Source organism: Malaya genurostris, chromosome 2 (assembly GCF_030247185.1).
Source record: "Malaya genurostris strain Urasoe2022 chromosome 2, Malgen_1.1, whole genome shotgun sequence".
In the NCBI taxonomy this organism is placed as follows: domain Eukaryota; kingdom Metazoa; phylum Arthropoda; class Insecta; order Diptera; family Culicidae; genus Malaya; species Malaya genurostris.
Genome location: NC_080571.1, coordinates 44782932 through 44804800, shown reverse-complemented (window position 1 = coordinate 44804800; position 21869 = coordinate 44782932). Strand labels below are relative to the sequence as shown.

General features: G+C 40.4%; 1 protein-coding gene across 3 annotated transcripts in view; it reads left to right on the top strand.

Moving 5' to 3' along the window:
- Window positions 1-21869, top strand: part of LOC131433032 (titin-like) — a 28753-nt gene that overhangs the window by 491 nt on the left and 6393 nt on the right. Inside the window, exons 1-3 of one of the 3 annotated variants that reach the window (XM_058599757.1) lie at window positions 66-244; window positions 13994-14147; window positions 14229-20633. In XM_058599757.1, coding sequence (XP_058455740.1) covers window positions 168-244; window positions 13994-14147; window positions 14229-20633 — 6636 coding nt within the window. In that variant the 5' untranslated portion in view covers window positions 66-167. Of the gene's footprint in view, window positions 1-65; window positions 245-1577; window positions 1949-13993; window positions 14148-14228; window positions 20634-21869 lie in introns of those variants that run through there. The other 2 variants (XM_058599758.1, XM_058599759.1) reach the window with 2 other exon arrangements.

Genomic DNA, 21869 nt, shown 5'->3' with positions numbered 1-21869 from the left:
ACAACCCATCCGCGAAAGTCGTGGTGAGCTCAGCATGACGACGACTCGACACGTCCCACTACGCAGCTTAGTCTCTATGTAGATGTCTTCAGCGGAAGAGTCGGTTCGCGATTCGGGAAGAAAAGTGTTTTCGGTATTCGAGACAGTTCTGCAGTTGACTAAACTTAATGGTGTTCTTCGACGGTAGTTGCAGGGAGATGAAATCGCCCCATGATTGGTTCAATGAAATCAAACGGAGCGAAAAGTAATGTATCGTTATCTGTTTTCCATTTGGTGCTCCATGGAATACCTTTTTTGGGTGGACACGAATCGCTACGCCTTGTCGGTGCAATGGCTCATGGAGGCTGCTGAATGGATGACTGAATCATAAGTCCACCGCCGGGGTGCTTTTGCTTAGGTGGCACCCAAGAAATGGACTTTTATCATCGTGAGATTGTGCAAGAAATTAACAATCAGTGAATAATTATTCCGTTCATCCCGTTGGCAGACGAGGAAAATCGATAATTTCACCTCGATCTCGTCGTACTTGCCCATTGCCCTCTGAATCACGAACCGTGATGCATGGGATGACGTAGTGGATGTCAAGTGACAGCATTTCGCGAAAATATCCCGGTGAAAGCGAATATTTAGATCCGACCATTTGGAGGTTAACCTTCCGACAGTCCGACATCAATGGCTGCCAAAACGAACAGTCGTCGATTTTGCAGAAATAAAAAAAATGCTTCATGAAGTACTCGGTGTATCAGTGTACTAAAAAATGAGCATCAATTCGCCGCAATACGCATTGGAACAATGCAGTAAAATTATATGCTAGCAGTAAAATTATATGCTGACCGTATTCCGCCCGGACCACGAACATGGCAGTTATTGTCCGCAGAAAATCATTTTTTTCCGAATATCATCGACAGAAGTGGTATCTTTTCACTGACGGTGTGATCTCTGGTGTGTAGTGCTTGGTTTTGTAAAGTACAGTTAATGCTCCCCGTAACATACATTTCATATTGCTGCACTGCTGGATGCTGAGTACACGTCGATAGTCAAACCCTTACGGGGTCGTTTCTCTCGGGCGTGTTGAAAAGACTTGAAGATATTGGTAACTGCTACCGTCAGTACAAGAGATCAACAAACATGGATTGGTGTTCGGACAACCACACAGTCCTGTTTGCCAATACATTTTCATATAGGTGTCTCGTAAGCATCTCGGTTTATATGAAATTAAGATGAGTGAAGTCAGGAATTTTTCAGAGCATGTTGTTTGGGAACCTAGTTTTGATATCTAGTACTCGAAAAAAAAAAAACAAATCCTTAAATCGCCGTGTGATGCTACGACACGATCAAAGTTTCCAAGCCTGCTGAGCCTTTAAAACTGTACATTACTACCAATCAACATAAACAGTGCGATAAGACCCAGTCAAATGTTTACATTGCGTGTTTCTCCGCTACCTGCGAAGCACTTGTGTTCAGATTCCGATCGGGAAAAAAACAAAAAAAAAATAAGGCAAGAAGTGAGTGAATTGTACAGATTTGGAAATGCGCTTAAGCTATGGAAACCGGAGAAGGGTTTACAATACTGCAGTGTGTTGCGTACGAAAATAGATTGTGTATATATGACCGACGGAGAAGCAAGCAAGCGGTCAATGATTGGAAATTGCTTTTATGCAGTAAATAATTACGGTGAATGTAGATGCTTATATGGTCGACGGATCTGTTGTGTGTGAATCAAGCAAGCAAAAAAAAACTACCGAAACTAGTTACTACCAAACGTTAACTATCCTAGAATTGGAAAATGTTCGATTCGATTCGATAGAAACGGATTTCAAAATTCGACTGCGAAAACAAAATGAATGGTTGTAGAACCTTGCGTGCATTCGGTTCCGTTCCCCGGCGATTAATTCGGAATTGTTCAAATGGAATTTTTGCCGACGTTTTCTATTTTCGTTTGGCTCAGGTGATTGATCAAAATTGTCATCTTGATAGTGTCGAAATAGTGTTGACCACGTCGGACTGCTGTGCTGAAAATGATGCCATTAGAGCACAACCAGATGCGGTTTTAATGAATTCATAACAGAATGGTTTTCTTTTTCGTATGAATTTCACTCTGCGGAATTCGTTGGCGTTGCCGTGAGCCGTCATTTTGTGTAAGAAAAAATCGTTTAAAAAGCCGAATAAACTGGTTTTTCGATAGGCAACTTTAGTTTCCCAATGGTGCTGCGTTGAGTGATTTTGATATCCGTCGTAAACAACCGATAGAATGAGAAACCTTATTTACATTCTCTTCCAACTGTCACTATCCTATACTGCAAATTTCATAATGGTCCATTTTCTGCACAATCAATAGAACAGATTTGACATGCTTATCATTGAAATCGCTGAGTAGGAACTGTAGAGAAACGATTCAGAGATAAGGGTAAACTGATTGTTATTAAAACCGTTACCTGCGTTCTTCTACATGTTCGTTCAGGTTGTTCGAAATTAGTTTAATCCCATGCGTTTCGTCTTCGACTCATCAGTGCCCAACAATGCAACTTGAACCGAAGCATCGCAGTGAATTACGGAAGTATTTTCAAACATTGTGAGTTCGCTTTTATGTTTCCTGTGTACGAGAGATAAAACGAGTGTGAAAAATAACTACAGCTTGATTACATCGCACGTACGAATTTTTTACGGTTTTACGATTTGATACCGAAACTTTCCACCACGGCTAAAAAAACGTTTTATCGCTTAGGCATCTGCAATATTCGATTGCTTGTCAAATGACTCATACACATATTTGCGGGATATATAAATTGATATGAACATTTTGAGTATTTTCTTTTTTTTGTGATTTTACTCTAAATAAAACATTTTTTTTTGTTTGTTAAGTGTCTGTTAAGTGAAGCTGAGACATGCGATTTGAAACGTAAACGGAATCGCAGTTGGGATAAAACATAGCCGAGTTTCATAAGTGTATTGCGACTTTTAGTGTGACAACACACATGACAATGAATCAGTATTCATCTACTTTCGAGTGAATTGTGCAAAACGAGTAAACCTAGTAGACAGATGTGGGTTTTTGTGTGGGGACAACTTTCGCCGTGGTCGGTGCTTCCTACGGCCGATCGTCAGCGTCACTCGCGCTTGACCTTAAACCATCTTTTAAATACGAGGGTGTGAAAAAAGTTATGGTCTAAATTTTTAAAATTCGCTAAATTAAATTGTTACGATTTAGGTTGGGTGCTCAATCACAAGTGGTGACACTTCAGTTCGTTTTCGCAATTCTTGTAGGAAAAGTTGTAACTTGTAGTGTGGAATAGAGGAAAGGAACTAATAAACTAACTTACTATCTAATACAATCAACGAATCGATTCAATTGAATATTTCATCGGTTTTTGGCAGAAATTACTTTAATATTCATCCCGATTCTGAATTTCGTTCGAATCGAATTACTTCGTATTGTATGGAAAACTCGATCGAAATAATCCTGTTCGAACGAAATTCAGAATCGGGGTGATTATGTCCAATGGCTCTATATTTGTGAATCTGTGCAACTCATTTTGAGCAACTTGATCAAATTGATACTGCATAAATCATGGTTGGTTGGTTTAAAGACAAAATTGAGCTAAATGTCTTTAAAAAGGCAAGAAACGTCGAGATCCGATTTAAAGTAGCATTTTTTTTAAACGTCTCTGGGATTTGAATTGAGATGAAACTAGAATTTGAATACCAATTCAAAATCATGGTTCCTGATGATCTGAGAGCCGTTTGAATATTTTATAAATAGCAATCAATTTCATTAATAGCAGCAATTTTAGTCTCCAACCTTGGCAAATTTTCTGTTTCCAGAGTCGATATTTTCTATTTTCCGAGATAATTCCAATTCTCGACGTTTCACGCATTCCTAAGATTTAAAGTAAATAAATAAAATAAATTATGATTTGGGATGGTTTTTCGGGATCGAAATTTTTCAAACTTTGGCCACCGCTTAGCTCAAAGTTCACGTAAGGACATTATTTAACGTGCTAAATTGCTATTACTCTTGTGAAACCGCTTTGAACCTAGTATTGGTAAAATGGAAGGAGAAAATCTCGAAGCCAAAGCGAGTACTTTTGCTGTGTTCTTGGATCTGAAGAGAGCCTTTGAAACAATTTCAAGACCTTTATTATTGCAGACATTACGGCTTTTTGGCATCGTGAGAATGGCACACGAATCGTTTGAAAACTATTTATGTGGTAGATTTCAAAAGACTGCTTTTAACGATGCAGTGTCTAGTTCCCTCGGTAATTCACTTGGTGTGCCTCGGGGAAGCGTGTTAAGTCCTATTCTATTTATTATGTATATTAATGATATGAAGCGAGTCTTACGTTTCTGTGATATAAATTTGTTTGCAGACGATACTGTTCTGTTAATTACGGCTAGGGATTTCAATGAAGCTGTTGCACATTTAAACAAGGATCTAAGTTCGCTGGCTCGATGGTTAAAATTTAAACAACTGAAACTAAACGTCGCGAAAACTAAATATATGGTTATTTCTTCTGTTAGCACCGGTCATGACGCCAATGTGGAAATTGATGGTGAAACTATTCATCGCGTTAGAGAAATGAAGTTTCTTGGAGTCGTAATAGATGAAAAGTTAACATTCAAATCTCATATTAATAACGTCATCAAGAAGATTGCCAAAAAGTACGGTATATTGTGTCGTTTGAGAAATGACCTATCGATCCATAGTAAGATGCTTTTGTATAAAACAGTCATTTCACCACACATTGACTTTTGCCCATCCATTCTGTTTCTTGCTAATAACACACAAATCTTGAGATTACAGCGACTGCGAAATAAGATCATGAGATTAATTCTAAAATGTAGTAGATATACCTCCTCAGATTTTCTACTGAACGCTTACAGCGAAACAGAGAATTTACTACTTAACCATGGTATATATTTTCAAGATCTTAAATGGCATGCTGCCTCGATATTGGTGTGATAGAATTGAAAGGGGAACTGATTTGCATAGGTACAATACTAGAAACGCATCTGATGCTAGAACACCAAGCTTTTTGTTAGCCAGATCGTAAAACTCATTATTGTACAAGGGAATAAGTTTTTTCAATTCGATGCCAAGAGAAATCAAACGCGCAACGATATTGGTTGAGTTCAAAAAGTTATGTATTTCACACATAAAGTCCGCTTTGTAAGCAAATAGTTAGTTAGATCAAATTTTTCAGATTTTTTTTACGTATTACGAAGATTGTATTTTCTTTTTGTTTGTATATATTATTGTGAGACGTATTAAGTTACTATGTTCGGTATGATGATGATGGATTTTTAGTTTGTTGGAGAGTTAAAAATAATGAGCAGTCTACAAACGTTTGAGCCTCGTGCGCGAAGCAGGTAGTGACTATTTGGAAAGCGAAAAGGACTGGCCGAAGAGCCTAAGCATTCGGTGTGTTAAGTTTGCTCTTGACCTTGATCGCAAGGTTTGATTATTAATTTAGGGATCAGATTCGGGAAACTAATTGGGATCGACAGTTGTTGATGGAATTGGGCTTGGCTCTGCTCATCCGCAGTCTCGTTACTCCATCGTAGCTGATGTGTGTAGCAATGAACTGGTCCGGCGGGAGGGGCCAGGTGAATTACTGTCTGATACTGGTAAAGATATCGGGTTCGATTCCTGATGTGATCAAGGATCTTCCCGGGTTGGAAATTTTCTTGATTAACCCTGGATAGTAAATCCGAAATATTTGAATGTTATTTTGTGGTCAGTCGTTCTTTTGAAGAAGAATTTATACCTGCTAGATTAATCAGATCGGTTTCTTTTGTTTACTGGTTAAGATATGTGCAAAAATATTAATTATCATTTAGATAACTTGTTCTGCTCACACCTTTGTAGGAGTATGAGGTGGGACCATCATCATCATACAACCACCGCTTTGCGAAATTCCGACAATGACCCATTTCTTATACAACCAATTAAGACTCTAATAAACACCTCCGATAAAGAACCCTTACTTATACAAAGAAATAGATAATTGAACAAAACCCATTTTAATCTACTAATATATGAGAAATTGAGATTTTTCAAGCTTCATTTTAGAATCTTTGACTACTATTTCCGGTATCGAAATAGCCAACTAATTTTTTACAGTCATAAATTAGGAAGTTAGAACTTTGAAAATTCGTAATAAAAGTCGCATAAAATCCGTATAAAAAAGGCGGGTGGGTAATATCAGAGATTAAAGCAGTGCCCTTTTAAAGGACGATAACAACTCCAGCGAAATAGTATAAATAATCTTTTTTAATAACCCATGCGCTATTCAAAAATATAAACATTTTAACTAGAGCTGTTTTACAGATCAGTAGAAATATCGGGTGAAGAATGTTATTCCTTTTTTTTTTTAACCTCTAAAATTAATACAATTTCGTTAAAGTTTGCATTACTGCATATTTAATGTCATCACAGTCGGTCGTGTCATGTACACAACCTTGTAGTTTCCTTAATGGTCTTATATGATAAAGATGATAGCTTGGTGGATGTTAGCATCCGGAATATTCCTTCTCAATTCGAAACTGAATGTATCTGGAACTGAATTCTGAACCTGCAACTATATTCAGAAATTTGGAACAGAACTTACTTTACTTACTGCTCAGCTAACTGCGCAGGCTAGAATGAACGAAATATATCAAAAATAACCGTTTTATACCTACCCAGTAGGCAACGCAAATGCCTCTTACTATGTCGAAACCGTCGTCGCGAGTATGAGAAAGGGAAACACTCGTCATGAGTCTTCCTCTTTGATATTCGTCGATACCATTCATTTTAGCCAACTTCAATTTTGATTTGTGGCTACGTCATACAACTGAAAATTTTATCATAACATGCTGATCATATTTCCGATGGCATATAGCACAATTTTTGTTAATAGGTTAGATACAATAAAATATATTCACGATGAAAAACTTACCATTATCCCATATAGTAAACTTCGAAATAGCGCCACATAGTAAAGTAAGACATATTCACGTTAAAAAAAGGCATGAAAAGAGACTGGAATGTACTCGAATCTAAATTTGTAAAATTGGTCTAACCGTCTCCGATAAATCGAAGTAAATTCCATCTTAGAGTTTTAATACCCTATATACAGTATTTTCGGAACCGGAAATGCTAATTTTGCTAATCAGTTTTATATTCTTAAAACTGTTTCATTTTGCTTGATCACCTATAAAAAAAATCTTGAAAATGTAATTTTTGTACTGATCAACCTTTATCTCTGGAATCAGAAATAGAACTTTTTTATAATCTTCTAAGCTTTTTCAAATGAAAACTAGATTTTTACTGTGATTGCATAACAAATGCGAGTGGCAAAAATGTTTGTGATGTTTGCAATATAATAAAAAAATTTACAAATTGACTATCGGTTCATCGATCGTTTTTGGCGAAATCAATCTCATAGTTTTAATCCTCCTAGTGATGTAATGATCATCCCGGGTTGGCGGTTCAATGCATAGGACATTGATCCTATAAGCCAGTTATCGACTGTTCGAGCCTCGACCTGGTGGAAGGATTTTTAGTATTAGTAGGATTCGTAGTATTCATTTTGCGAACTCTGTTTCAAATTCCACAGAAGGAATGTCATAGCAAGGCTTTCCTTCTGGTGTAATGTCTCATATCACTCGTATTCTCATATATAATGCTACTGGAAATCGTGATAACTTGTATTATCTCGTTGAAAGGGCTTCACTTTTTATCGTTCAAAGAAATTCGCGAAATTTAACCGCATTCAATCCACAAAGCAGTTAGATGATACCTTTTTCATCACTCCGCATTTGAATATTTTTGCATCAATGTTTCTACCTTTCTCATATAGAACGGTTATGCAACTTTTTAACGAAGTGTATTAAATTGTACAGCCGTGTCGATGGTGTAGTGACCGAAATGTATTTCAAATTACAATCGTAAGACATGTTGTATGCAGCTGATGAAAAAGTAATATCCTGTTTAGCTTGAATTTCATATTCAAAAGTAACAGGAGTGCAGAATTATGCTTCATTCATTTAATTGGTTTAATCGAAATAGAGCACGAGAGGACATTTTTCTTTAAATTCATTAGTAGGCATTAAACATGGAACAAATTCTTTAAAACAAGCTCGTAAACTCTTCTAGCGTGCAAGTTTTATAACTTATAACCAAACAAACTTACTGTGGCTGAATCGGTCGAACTTCGATTCAAATAAATAGTTTATTGTTCCATTCAAAGCTGTTGAATTTTATCCGCATCCGACTTCCAGTTGCAGAAATGTCTAGCCTTCATATAATTTACGACATAAATGTACGAGAATCTCAAACCAGATTTCAAAACTTACAGCAACTGTCTCCGGATTTTGGTTCTGGGTACAAATAGTCAAAATCTCCAATATGAAGCTTGCATCGATTTATCGTAAAATGTTATGCTTTAATGAGAAAGGCACCATTACAGCTATTTTTGCCTTTATCCTCTACAACGAATTGAATGTTTAAGCATTATTTTCCGGAACCGGAAGTTGAATCCGAACAAAACTTGAAAGTTTTGTATAATACCATTCATTTGAATTTGAAATTTTGTGAATATCGGCTTTTCCATCCCTCTATGAAACGTAGTGAGTTCATCTTTGTTATATTTGACCACTGTTTCCGACCATCAACCAACCATCACGAGTTGGAATAGCCTTCAGCACAGTTAAGTTAATATGAACATGAACTTAGCGAAGTGCCTATCTCCGATGGTAACACAAATAGATGAACAATTTGTGCATATTTAGTTAACGAAGCACTCCTCCTGATTAAATGTGAAAACAAAACGAAACCCAGTGAAGTGTTACTAATTAGTTGCGGTCGTTTTGCATTTGTTGTCTTGCCATTTTTGGCCTTGCTCATATAGTATGGTTATGCAATCACTGTGAAAACCGATTATAATGTTCGTATGATTTTCACAAACTTAGATTCAAATGAAAGGTTCACAAACGCCGTACAAAAGTCCTGAATTATATCTTGGTACAACTGTTGGTTCCCTAATAACAGGGTGATTAGCATTAAAAAAATTGATTTCGAAGGGTGTTATGCTGCAATTGTTCATAAATATCCAAATAATCTCACTTCAGTTATACTAATCCTCAGTTTCCAAAGTGCCGAGAACAGTGGTCCAATATTCTCAAATGTAGCTCACTACGAATAGTCAGAGATGACTGCGCCGATTTTCCTAAGCTAAAATGAAAGGTCTCATGGTTTTATACAAAACTACTGAATTTCATCCGGATCCGACATCTGGTTTCGGAATTAAAAGGTGATGAGAGCTTAAACTTTCAAACCGCAGTTCAAAAACTACGATACGAAAAACGGAAAATATTCAAAGATTGGATCAAAGCTTTGGATTTGAAAAGGTTATGCTGGTTCATGCCCAAATGAAATTTCATGTGATAATCCTTTAGTAATATTTATGATTCTATGAGTAAGGAGTGTATCGAAAATGAGCTATCCACAAATTTTTCTTTAAAATTATGATAAAAAACGATATTTTATTCAAACTAAAAATTGATCCTTTATTGTACGAGATTAAACTTGAGCATAATGAAAACCGGATGAAATTTAAGTTATTCTTTCACGAATTTTCGAACTTTTGATCGAACGCTCTTCATCAAGTTCCGGACATGTGTTGCATCGCATTTTTTGCACGCTTGAGCCCAAATTTTTTTAAACTCCTGCATGTCCTCAGCTGCCTTACCAGTCTTCTTGAAGACCCTCTTCACGATTGCCCAGTAACGTTCGATGGGTCGAAGCTGAGGGCAATTTGGTGGATTGATGTTTTTCTCAACGAAATTTATACCCTTTTCCGTAAGTCAATTGAGAGTAGTTTTGGCATAGTGAGCCGACGCTAGATCCGGCCAAAACAGTGGAGGTGTACTATGCTTCTTATATAAAGACAGCAATCTCTTCTAGAGACACTCAGATCGATAGATTTCTGCATTTATAGTTCCGGTAGTCAGAGATGTCTATCTCCTCTGTGTGACGAAGAGCAAGCAAAATTTCTCCCCTCGCACTGACAACTTCAACGAGAGCTCTTCTCTTTCACATTTATTCACCACTGTTGTATAAAGTGTGCACGCATCATGAGTGCGTTTGTTTATTTCCTTTTACTTCTTCCACTGAATCGTACCAAAGTGCTAGAGCATTAGCTAATAAATTCTCTGAGGTCGATGCAGATACTTTCACAGAGGTGTACACGCCGGTGAGCGCTCTGCTGTATGGTTTGCGTAGAAGAAGCGTGGACACGCAAAATCAGCAAAATAAAACAATTTATCGTAAAATTTTCGGTTTTCCTTGCAAATTTTTCATAGCAAGGCCAGATCTACTCTCTATTAATTGAAGTTCACAGAAGTGTTCGCTCACCATCACACGCCAGTGGTCACTTGGGTGTATTTAGACGAGAGCGCGTGTGAGCGATTCATGTGAAGAGAATGTGTTTTAACTCACGCCAGCTGCTTTAACCACAAGCATACACTCAAATGCTGTCTATTCGACACTGAGAAGAAGTGCGCTTTCCTCTTTGTGCGGTGCTTCGTTTTTTGCATCCTCGGTGTGGACAAGAATCTGACTCCAGCGTGTATCACTCTGGTGAAATGCCATCTCTGCCGGTAGTGTACAAAATGGTTGACTTCAAACCACAGGAACATATTGCTTGCCATACCAGTACCTTTCGACCGAATTTCTCCACTTGAATCGACCTGTCCACATCGCTCACAATGACAGACAGTAAAGTATTATGGACCTTGAAGGGTTTTTGAGTCGTCCTTTACATAAATTTCATCGTCCATCAAAACGCATGCGTCCGGACACTGCAAAAGACGCGAATACAATTTCCGGGCCCTTGTTGCTGCTCTCTTCTTCTGTTCTACACTTTGTTTCGAGATTTTCTGCTTCTTGGGTGATTTCGCCTCTTGATACGCTGGATCATTCCGACACTCGTTCTTGCTTTTTTGGCCAAATCACGTATTGACATTGATTTGTTCTTCATGATTAGAGATACCACTTTCTGGTCCAGTTTCGGGTTGGAAGAACCGGGTTTTCTGCTTCTTCCTGGTAGCTCATCGAAAGAATTTTTTGCTTCGCTAATTTTCGCATAGTAATACCCTTCTCACTTAGCCATGTGTCCAGAACCTTAATATTCACTTCCTTTTCGATACGCGACATTTTCAAAACGCAGAATTTCAACCGCACAAACAAGTAAACAAACGAAAGCTGACAGCCAAACGCACAACATGCTGTGATCTGAGCATAAAAAACCATCACAAATACATGCGTACAACACAAATGTATGTGGATAGCTTATTTTCGATTATGTCAATAGAAGGATTAAAACATTTTTTTTTATTTTTACGAGTGTTTCGCTAAGTTCATATGAAGTTTACTAAATACCACTCCTAAACAAGCTTGAAAACCAATTCAAAACCCGTTTTATAATTTGTTACTAATTAGTTACGAATTAACTACGGTGGTTTTGAATTATTTGCAAGTCGTTCTTCCTATCTCTAAAAAAGGTAATAGAATTGCTGGAAAAATCGATTTTTGATCAGAGAACCGGACATCTCTAATGTTTCGTATCATTCGTCTCATCTCAACAAGATCATAACATGTCTGTGTGTTTGTGATGGTAGGTCGGATTTTTAAAAGCTCATTTGAACGCTACTCTTGGGCTGTGAATCAAGTTCGAAAATCCAATGACTGTCGTTTCTTGTTCTGGAGATATAATCGTATAAGTGACGTAAAGACCAGAAAGTATGGACGCAACCAAAAACCGCTGCCATTTCCCAATGGTTCAGAATCTGTCAATTTTGATGGCTGCGTCCTGTTGTTTACACTTTTCTCTAACCACTTGTGCAGTTGTTTATTTGTTTTCATTAGTTTGTTTTGAAATGCGTGGACTTTCAGCAGAACAACGTCGAAAAATTGTGTACAAATGGTGCACAGAACGCGGACTGTCACTGAGAAAGATAGCAAAAATGGAAGGAGTAAGTGAAAAAAGCCGTGCAAAATGCAATCAAGAAGTTCGATGAGGATAGCACCTTTGAGGATAAACCGAAAACGGGTCGAAAAAAAGGTCCTGCTAACCCTCAGTTGGATAAACGTATACTGAAGGCGTTCGAGCAAAAGAAGACGGTTTCAATTCGGGATGTGGCCAAAAAAGTGAGTACTTCGAAGGCAAATGTTCTTCGTGCTAAAGAACGTTTGAATCTTCGAACCTATAAGAAGCAGAAACAACCAGAACGTAGTCCGAAAAAAGAAGCATCGATCAGGCCGAGGGTTCGAAACCTGTACAATACGATTCTTGCTGGAAATTTGAACTGCATAATCATGGACGACGAAACCTACGTGAAACTCGATTACAAATCCTTGCCGGGACCACAATATTATACGGTGCGAGAAGGGCAAGTGTTAAACCAGTTCGAGACATCGATTGAAGTCGAAAAATTTGTTAAGAAAGCTATGGTCTGGCAAACAATTTGTAGCTGCGGTAAGATTTCGAAACCCTTCATCACCCCTGCTTCAGTGAACAGAAAAATATACATCAAGGAATGTTTACAAAAACGACTTCTACCTATGATTCGAAGCCACAAGGATCCTGTTGTCTTCTGGCCAGATCTTGCTTCTTGCCACTACTCGAAATCAACGGTAGAATGGTACACTACCAAAAATGTCACTTTCGTCCCAAAAGACATGAATCCACCAAATTGCCCACAACTTCGACCAATTGAGGAATTCTGGGCATTAACGAAGGCACATCTTAGGAAACATGTCTCGGCAGCCGAAACCATTCAACAGTTCGAAAAAGATTGGAAAAAAGTGTCAAAACTTGTCGCCAAGAAGTCTGTACGGAGTTTAATGAGGAACGTTCGCAAGGAGGTGCGCCAGTTAGACTACAATGGCTAAGTAGCAAATGTTGAGAATAATATTCTGTTGTAGTAGTCTAATGTTATCAGTATATCGAATAAAATTTGAATATCTAACACTTGTGAATTACTTACAGCGAAATCAAAGTGCGTCCATACTTTCTGGGACAGTCTTCAACCGACATAAAATAATTTTTCCGTTCAATTTTCTCGGATATGCCTAAACCGATTTCAACAAACTTAGGCTCATTTGAAAGCTACTTTTAGTTGTAGATCAAGTTCACTTTCGGTCCCGGAGATATATTCATATAAGTGATATAACCGACAATTATTCTCGGAGACGGCAAAATGTGAATACACTTCTTTTTGATATCTTTACGATGCCAGCTATTTCCTGCAACTTGGCTTTTCCAGCTTCCATAACGATGTAGTAAACTGTCCCGGGTTGGTGGTTCAATGCATAGGGCGCTGGTCTTACAAGCCAGTTGTCGTATGTTCGAGCCCCGACCTGGAAGGATTCCTAGTGTCAGTAGGATCCATAGTACTAGCCATGCAATGAAACAGAAAGGCCAAATTCCACAAAAGGAATGTAATGTCAGGACTTTACTTTGCTTTGGAGTAAACTTTTGAGACGATTTCCGGAACAACGGCCTCATTCGGACGACCAGAGCGTGGTGTATAATCGGTCGGTCAATAATGGTTGATTTACTTGAAGCAGAGCCTAGACAATATTTGTCAAGTCATTAATTGCTTGCACTTAAAGCGCAATGGGAGTCTAAATAAAAGCAAAAACTAACACACGGATGAAGCAACTATCATGAGATTTTAACAGATTTCATCTGAAGAATGTCTCTATTTAACGCTAGAGGGATTATTTAATTAGTGACGCCATCTGTCTGTTAAATAGGAGACTTAATAATCGAAGTGTTAAAATAACAATGTGAATCAGGTCGTCTATTGTTGAAGCACGGACCTACGGAAGTGCCGATTCGTGTCTCACTTCTTTTTATAGTTTCATACGAGAAACGGAACAGTTGTTTCTTTTTTTTTCTCAATGACTACGCATCTAATTGCTTTCTTCTGTTATTTTCTTTCAAAGGGTACCCATTCGACTGTCAGACATCGATAATCTGCTTCAAGACAGTATTTTCGAATCTTCAAATGGAGCCAGATTGGTGGAGTATATTAAAAAGAAACGAACGGGAGGCCGTATGCGTTTGCACAACATTTTCGAACAGGTCGCTGCTACAGCGGTAAGTATAGTGGACCGAGTGGTGGCCGATTGGCTCTGATTACAATCGGATGGGTAACGTCCATGTTCTGTCTCCTTACAGAGACGGCCACAGTTCAATTTCGACAATGACACCTCGGATCCACATCCGCTGCCAAACACACCGGAAGACGTTATTCCATGCACTCAGAATGAAGATGCGATGGAAGGTCCGTCATCGTCTCCGGAAGCAGGACCGGTTTCGGAAGGGGCCGCGAATGGTGGAAATGAAGTACCGACCGCCGCGATTGTGACAGAAGAAGGCGCTGGATGCGGAAGCAAATCTGTTCCCAAATCGCCGGCAGTAAGCCTTGCCCGTCAGGTAATGATAAACCAGTATCACCGCACAAACGCTGCCAAGTGCGAGTTGTTGAAGCAGCTCGCGTCCAGTACCCCGAAACCCGATGGGAACGATGCACTCAGTCGAATATCGACATTCACAACGTCAATCTCACCGATTTTGGAACGAGATTCGCCACCAATTGTAAACCCTCATGAGTTACTACAAACAGTTGTGCCACCCGAACCGGTAGAAACAGTGGAAATACCCATCTCAATAGAAGAGGAGCCCGATGTGGCTGACGTTCATCAGATACTGGCCCCATGCTCACAAGCTGTGCCAGGGCATAGCACCCCAGCGAAGGTAATCGTGGTACGAACACTGGCAGATGCTGTACAATTGACAGCGCTGGAAAAACAAAATCGCCCGCCGTCGCCAGATGTTATTGTTCCGGAGACACCGAGTCCACCGAAAGACATTACCGAATCTCCCAAAGTAATTCCGCATCCGCCAATCCAGCCACGAAAACTCAGCACTACTTTCCACATACTGGAAAATGGCCTCTCTCGACCGGCCGAAGACATCATGACCTCCGACGAAAGTGAACCGATCGACGCGAGTTATCAGGAAGGCGACTCGACGCCGCCTAATGTTAGCAATAATGTATCAGGTCTGAGAAGTATTCTCAAAGATGCCGATGTGTCACTGCGAAGACGAACCTCATTCCGGGTGTCTTTTTCCAAACAGCTAGTGGAACAACGCGAAATCTCTCCCGCTCCGTCTATACCGGAAGCCTACTATTCCCATTCCGACGAAGAATCCAATGAAAGCGACTTCGACGAGGCAGACTTCGAGGTCGTCGATGAGGTGTTCAGCGATGAAAGCGTCGAGGGTGAGGAGGATTCGGAAAGTTGCCAACAGCAGCAGGATGATATGGAGGAAATTCGTGCAAATCTGGAGAAAAGTTTTGCTGATGTTCCGGAGCGTCCCGGATCTCCTCTTATCAATGTGGTCGACGAAGAACCGGCAACTTGGTTCGGTGCTGTGACACCGTCCTGTGTGCACAAAGACGACAAAACCAATCTCCAGCTGGTCGATATTATCACCGACTGGGACGACGAGGAGGATGACGAGGCTGAACAGGATTCTGGCAATCTACCGGAGGAAATACCGGAAACACAACCATCACAGCAACATTCAAATCAAACAAATCGTGATGCGCTGGATATCAGCTCAAGCAATTTGGAAGTATCTGCGGATCGTTTGGTTGACCTACCTTCACCAATGCCGGCAGTCAACGATACCTTGAGTGAAGAAGCTATGCCCTCCACACCGATTGGACCCTTACCTCCGCCGTCACAGTTTACCGATTCGGCAAAGCGTCGATTCATACAAGAAAACGAGGAAAATGTCATCAATCGACTTCAGAGTGAAATGCCTAGCTTGCAGCCGGAACACTCTGAGGAATCGGGCGACGTTGCGAACAAAACATTCGAGAAGGTATCGGAAACGCTAGTCGAAATAGCTCAATCATTTCGTGGTCAAGCTCCACCGCCACCTCCGGTTGTCGTGGTTGATCCCCCAACGACTGAACCGACCGATCGGAAAACTATTGTACCTCAGAAAAGAGGGCGGAAGCCGATGCCCGCCTCCGATCCTGCTACGACATCGTATTTTGAAAATTTAGAACTAACGTACGCCAAACCAGCATCGAATGCAGTGGCGGCATCGAAACGTAAACTCTATGTCGAACCGAAGCCAAAGAATGGAAGCTCGCCGATAAGTAGTGCTCCGTCTAACAATGACATCAATGAAGTTACCTCGGAGATACGAAATCTTAAAGTGGTCGTTCAGAAGTTAAATGTGCAGCAGTATATGCCAATGTCTGTGGATGTGAGCCCAGAACAACTTAATGCTCACGGAGGAGAGGAGGATGACAGCATGAATGAAGCAACGGAGCAGGAGACAGTTGAAACCAACGAACCTATAGCTAATGGAAATATCGAACAGGTTCCGGAAGTCGAAGAATCACTCGTTTCTGAGCAATCCCAAGACCATGACATGACAGAACAATCAGTTTCGATGGATGTGTCTCAAGAGCAGTCCACAATTGAAAACGATGTGTCCCAAGAGGAGTCCAGAGCTGATATCGATGTGTCCCAAGAGGAGTCCACAGCTGATAATGATGTGTCGGAAGAGCATTCCATGACTGATAACGATGTGTCGCAAGAGGAATCGAATGAATATGAAACAGCAGACAGTACTGCTGGTAACATTCAAAGTGAGGAAGAACAACAATCAATGGAAGACACTGAGCTACCGAACGATACATCTGAGGATGCTACGATCATAAACAATGCGGAAACGGAGCAAGAAATTGTAAACACAGCTCAACCAGTTGAGCCTGAAGTGGTGGATGTCGAAGATTCTCCTGCAGAAGAAGAACCGAAGACCGGTCCGACAAAGAAAGCTCGATCCAAACCCAAACAGGTGCCAGTGGAAATCAGTGAGCAACCGGATGTTCAAGATAAAGTGGCTATCGAATCCGATAGACTTGTAGAGCAGGAATCCGAGAATCTAGTAGCTCTTGAGGATCAGCCAGTTGAGCAAGTATTAGAAGTAACCACAGCTAGTGAGCAAGATATCAATGGGGAAGCGAAAGATACTGCTGCAGATGTGGGTGAAACGATTAAAGGTCCGATCAAGAAAGTTCGATCCAAGGCGAAACAGATGGAAACCGAAAACGGCGAGCAACTAAGTCAACCACCGATGAGTGGTGCGCCTTCCGAGAACGATGTTGATCGTATCGCGAAAAATAAGAAGGGAAAGAAAGTTCAACAAAAGATAGCAGTTGAAGAAAAACCGGTTGAACAAAGGACAGAAGAACCAATGAATGTTGAACAAGAAACTATTGGAGAGAGCCAACATAATCCTGCGGTAGATGAACCGAAGAAGAAGGCTCGACCAAAAGCAAAACAAGTGGCGGCAGAAGTTGTTGAATCGACGCATGAAAAGAATTCCCAGAGCAGTGATACTCATGAAGACAATGCAAACCGTGTTTCGAAACATAAGGTTAAGCAAACACACAAGAAAGTAACACAAGAGAACAAACCAGTTGAGCAAATGTCGGAAGAACCAATGAATATCGAACAGGGAACTGCTGTAGAGAGCCAGAATATTCCAAGGGAGGATGACCCACCGAAGAAGACTCGTACGAAAGCGAAACCAGTGGCGGCCGAAATTGCTGAATCCACGGGCGAAAAGAATTCCCAGTGCAGCGAAGACAATGCTAACCGTGTTTCGAAACATAAGGGTAATCAAACACATAAGAAAACAACACCAGAAGACAAACCAGTTGAGCAAATACCAGAAGAACCAATGAATACGGAACAGGGAGCTACTGTGGAGAGGATGGATATTCCAGCGGAAGATGAGCCACCGAAGAAGACTCGATCAAAAGCCAAACCAGCAGTGACAGATGTTGCGGAATCCACGGACGAAAAGAGTACTCGTGAAGATAATCGGGCTTTGCCAACTAAGATTAAGCAAACACACACAAAAATTACACAAGAAGACAAACCAGTTGAACAAATGCCAGAAGAACCACTAAATATGCAACCGGAAACTCCTGTGGAAGATGAGCCGGTGAAGAAGATTCGATCGAAAGTTAAACAAGTTGAGTCAGAGGTTGCCAAACCTACGAGTGAGAAGATTGTACAGAGCAGCGATACTCGTGAAAACAATGCAAACCGTGTTTCGAAAAATAAAATTAAGCAAATACCGAGAAAAATATCTCGAGAAGACAAACCAGTTGAGAAAACTCCTGATGAACCAGTGAATACGGAACAGGGAGCTTCTGTGGAGAGGATGGATATCGCTGCGGGAGAAGAGCCGACCAAGAAGACTCGATCAAAGCCCAAACAAACAGTGACAGAGGTTGCTGAGCCCACGGCGGATGAGAAGAATGCCCAGAGTACTCGCGAAGACCGTACTTCGAAAAATAAAATTAAGCAAACACATAGAAAATTAACACCAGAAGACAAACCAGTTAAGCAAATGCCAGAAGAACAAACGCACATCGGCTTAGGAACGAACGCGGTGACGAACGATAATGTTGTGGTGGAAGGAAGTAAAGCAACTAGTACGATCAACGATCCACCGAAAAAGAGTCGATCCAAAGCCAAGCAAACGATAGTCGAAAGTAGTGTAAATCAGAAGAACGATGTCAACCTACTGTCCCAGAACCTAAATGATTTGCGAATGCAACCAGTAGTAATACTTGAGGCTAAATCAATTGAACAATTGTTAGAAGAATCGCAGTGCTCTCAGCTGGAAACCGACGATGAAGTGGAAGAAGCTCAAACTGAAACGAAGGAGACTCGATTCAAGTCGAAACCTATGGAGATCGAAAGTGGAAAGCAAGCGGATCCTACTGATAGTGAGCCGGCAGTGAAACATAAAAATGTTAAGAAAGCTCAGCCAAAATTACCACAAGAGGATAAACCCGTTGAGCAACTGCCAGAACATCGAACGGATATCGAACAGAGAACTGTTGAAGACGAGCCAAAGAAAAAGACTCGTACAAAAGTCAAACAGATAACGCCGGAAACTGCGGAACCCTCGGGTCCAAAGGATAACATGGGTTCTCAACGTAGCGATAGTATTGAGGACAAAAATAAAAAGGTTCCAATTGTTCCGAATCAAGATAAGGCTGTAGAAGGAAAAGCAAAGATTCGATTGAAAGCCAAACAAACGGCGGCAGTCGAATGCAATGATCCAGCTGGGAACGATGTAAATCTGGTGTCACGGAACAAAGTGGATAAGGAAAAGGCAAAACCGCTTGGGGATAAGCTATCAGAAGAAACAGGAGGAGAACCGACTAAAAAATCTCAACCCAAGGTTCAACAAACAGAAACCGTAAATGGAGAGCAGTTGGATAGCCAACGGGATCCTACAGGAAGCGAACCATCGTCCGACAACGATGTTAATCGTGTAAGGAAATTGAAGAAGGGCAAGAAAGCGCAACAAAAAGTAACACTTGAAGAAAAATCAGTTGAGCAAACGTCCGAAGAACCGATGGACGGTGAGCTAAGAACTGATGAGGAAAGGAAGAAGACTCGATCCAAAGCCAAACAGACGGCAGTACAAAGCAATGATCCGGCAGAAAACGATGTGAATCGAGAGTCGGAAAATCAAATTACTAAGCAAACGCAACAACAAATCTCACAACCACTTGAACAAAAAATGGGCAACGATTTGGTGACGGATTCGGAACCGAATCAGATCGCTACGCAGGAAAAAGAGCTAGTACGCGTACCGGAGAAGAAGAAACGATTAAGAGGTAAGCTGGTATCAACCGAAAGTGATGTTGAACCGGTCGGACAGGATAACAGAAAAGGCAAGCGATTACCACCAAAACCAGTTGAACCAAATCTAAGCGATACATTTACGATCGAGCTAGGAACAGATGCAGATATACCTTGCACTCCCGCCGAGGAAGCAATTCACGTTCCCAAGAGGTCTCGATCACGGCAACCAAGCGTACACGAGACCATCGTGGTTCAGCAGAACGCACAAAATGAAACGGATGATGCTACGGAACACGATCAAAGTCAAGTGGAAAGCTTGCTTAACGGAATGGAACTTTCGATTATACTGGAAAAATTGGAATCACCGATCCGAAGTACAAAAAATAAAATGTCTAAAGTAACCAAAACAGTGGACGAGCCAAAGTCGGATACAGAACCCATTCCAAAAGTGGACGGTAAATTGATCAAACAACGAGGAAGACCTGCTAAAAAGCTAGCACAACCAACGGCGACTGAGAGTGCTGTTCCTGCACAACCGGACGAGCAGGCCTCCGAAGGGCATTTCGAAAATGGATCATTGCACGTGAGTAGTGCTCAATCAAAGTCCGCTGGGCCGGTATCGGTGATTTACTCAAGGCGACATTCGATCAATTCGGAATCGGAAACAGATCGCGAATCGCATAGTTCAGATATACACAAGTTGGCCGCCCGATTGGAAGAGAAGCGGGCCCAAGCGAAGCATCCGAAGGGCCGTGAACCAAACAGCAAAACATCCGGTGAACGGTTTCCTGTTGTGGATCGGAATGAAGCTGTCGAGGTCGTGGTAAACGTCATACCACAGACTCACTTCCAAGATGTGATGATTGGTGCAAGTGTCCGGGTAAGTGTTGTTGTTTTTATGCTTTCAATTTATGCCTATTAAAACTTTCAAATATTCGCGAAGATAACGAGGCCCTAAACCATTCTACAAAATCAGAAGACAATCGAATTAGTCAAACGAAAAAGATGGATGGGCCATGACAAAGTCTTAGCTGGATGACACGTTTTTTTTCGATGACATCGATAATCGCTTTGATTAATTGATTAATTGTGTAAACCAGTGGTTCCCGAACTTTTTTGGTCGAATGCCCAATCCATCTACTGGCCACCAAGTTGAAAAATTTAAAATTTCTGATAGATGGATTACCATTAAGCTTTTTTGCTGTTAATTTGAGTTTCAAATGTAAAATAGAGAGAAATGACAAAAAGGCTAGTTTTTTCTCCTAATCCTACAAGTTGGAATGTTAAATATTAAATCAAGATCACAACAAAATCTCACACATCATTTCCCAGTCGGAGAACCTAAATGAGCTTTGATTAGTAAGCAAAGTGTTTGAGGGTGGTATTAGATCTTGCAAATTGATTGATGCAAAACGTAATTGTACGGATTTATAGGCTAAATTGGTTAATAACAAATATCACCAGATTATGCTGTCAAACTTCATCTAATGCAATTGAAACCAAATGTGTGCACACACTGACGATCACTCTCCTGCAGTAAACTTTACATTCTAACACACAACCTTCGCTGTCGTACCGAATGGGCATCATTCCGTCCTTCATTCGTTTCCCTTTTACCGAAGCTCGGTTAAACCACCGTCACTTTATCTTTTGAAGAAATAAAATATCTCTTACCATTGAATTAGAGAGCAGCTTTCAAGTTAGGTTTATTTAAACATTCGAATAGGTTCAAGATAATGGATGAAAGGTAAACCAGTCATGATAACTGAACTATCAATTACAAAATAAACATAAATTAATGGTTCCCTCTTTCAGTTTGCATTTTTAATATTTCGAAACACATTTCGAACAGTCGAAATTATAGATTTTAACTTGCTGGTGATAATTGAAAACTCAAATGAGAACCGCCACCCTCTATTTATAATTATGGTCGGAGAGAGGTTATCGAGTTGATGTTTATGCCTATTCATTCGCACTTGCTTACTACCGACAGTGAAGAGAATGAAACAGGTAGACTACTTGGCACTACAAACTGAGCAAGCAAAACATCAATTGACTAGGTACGGTTATTCAATTGACAATGAATTCTGGGAGCTTCGGCAACCAAAGTTAAATG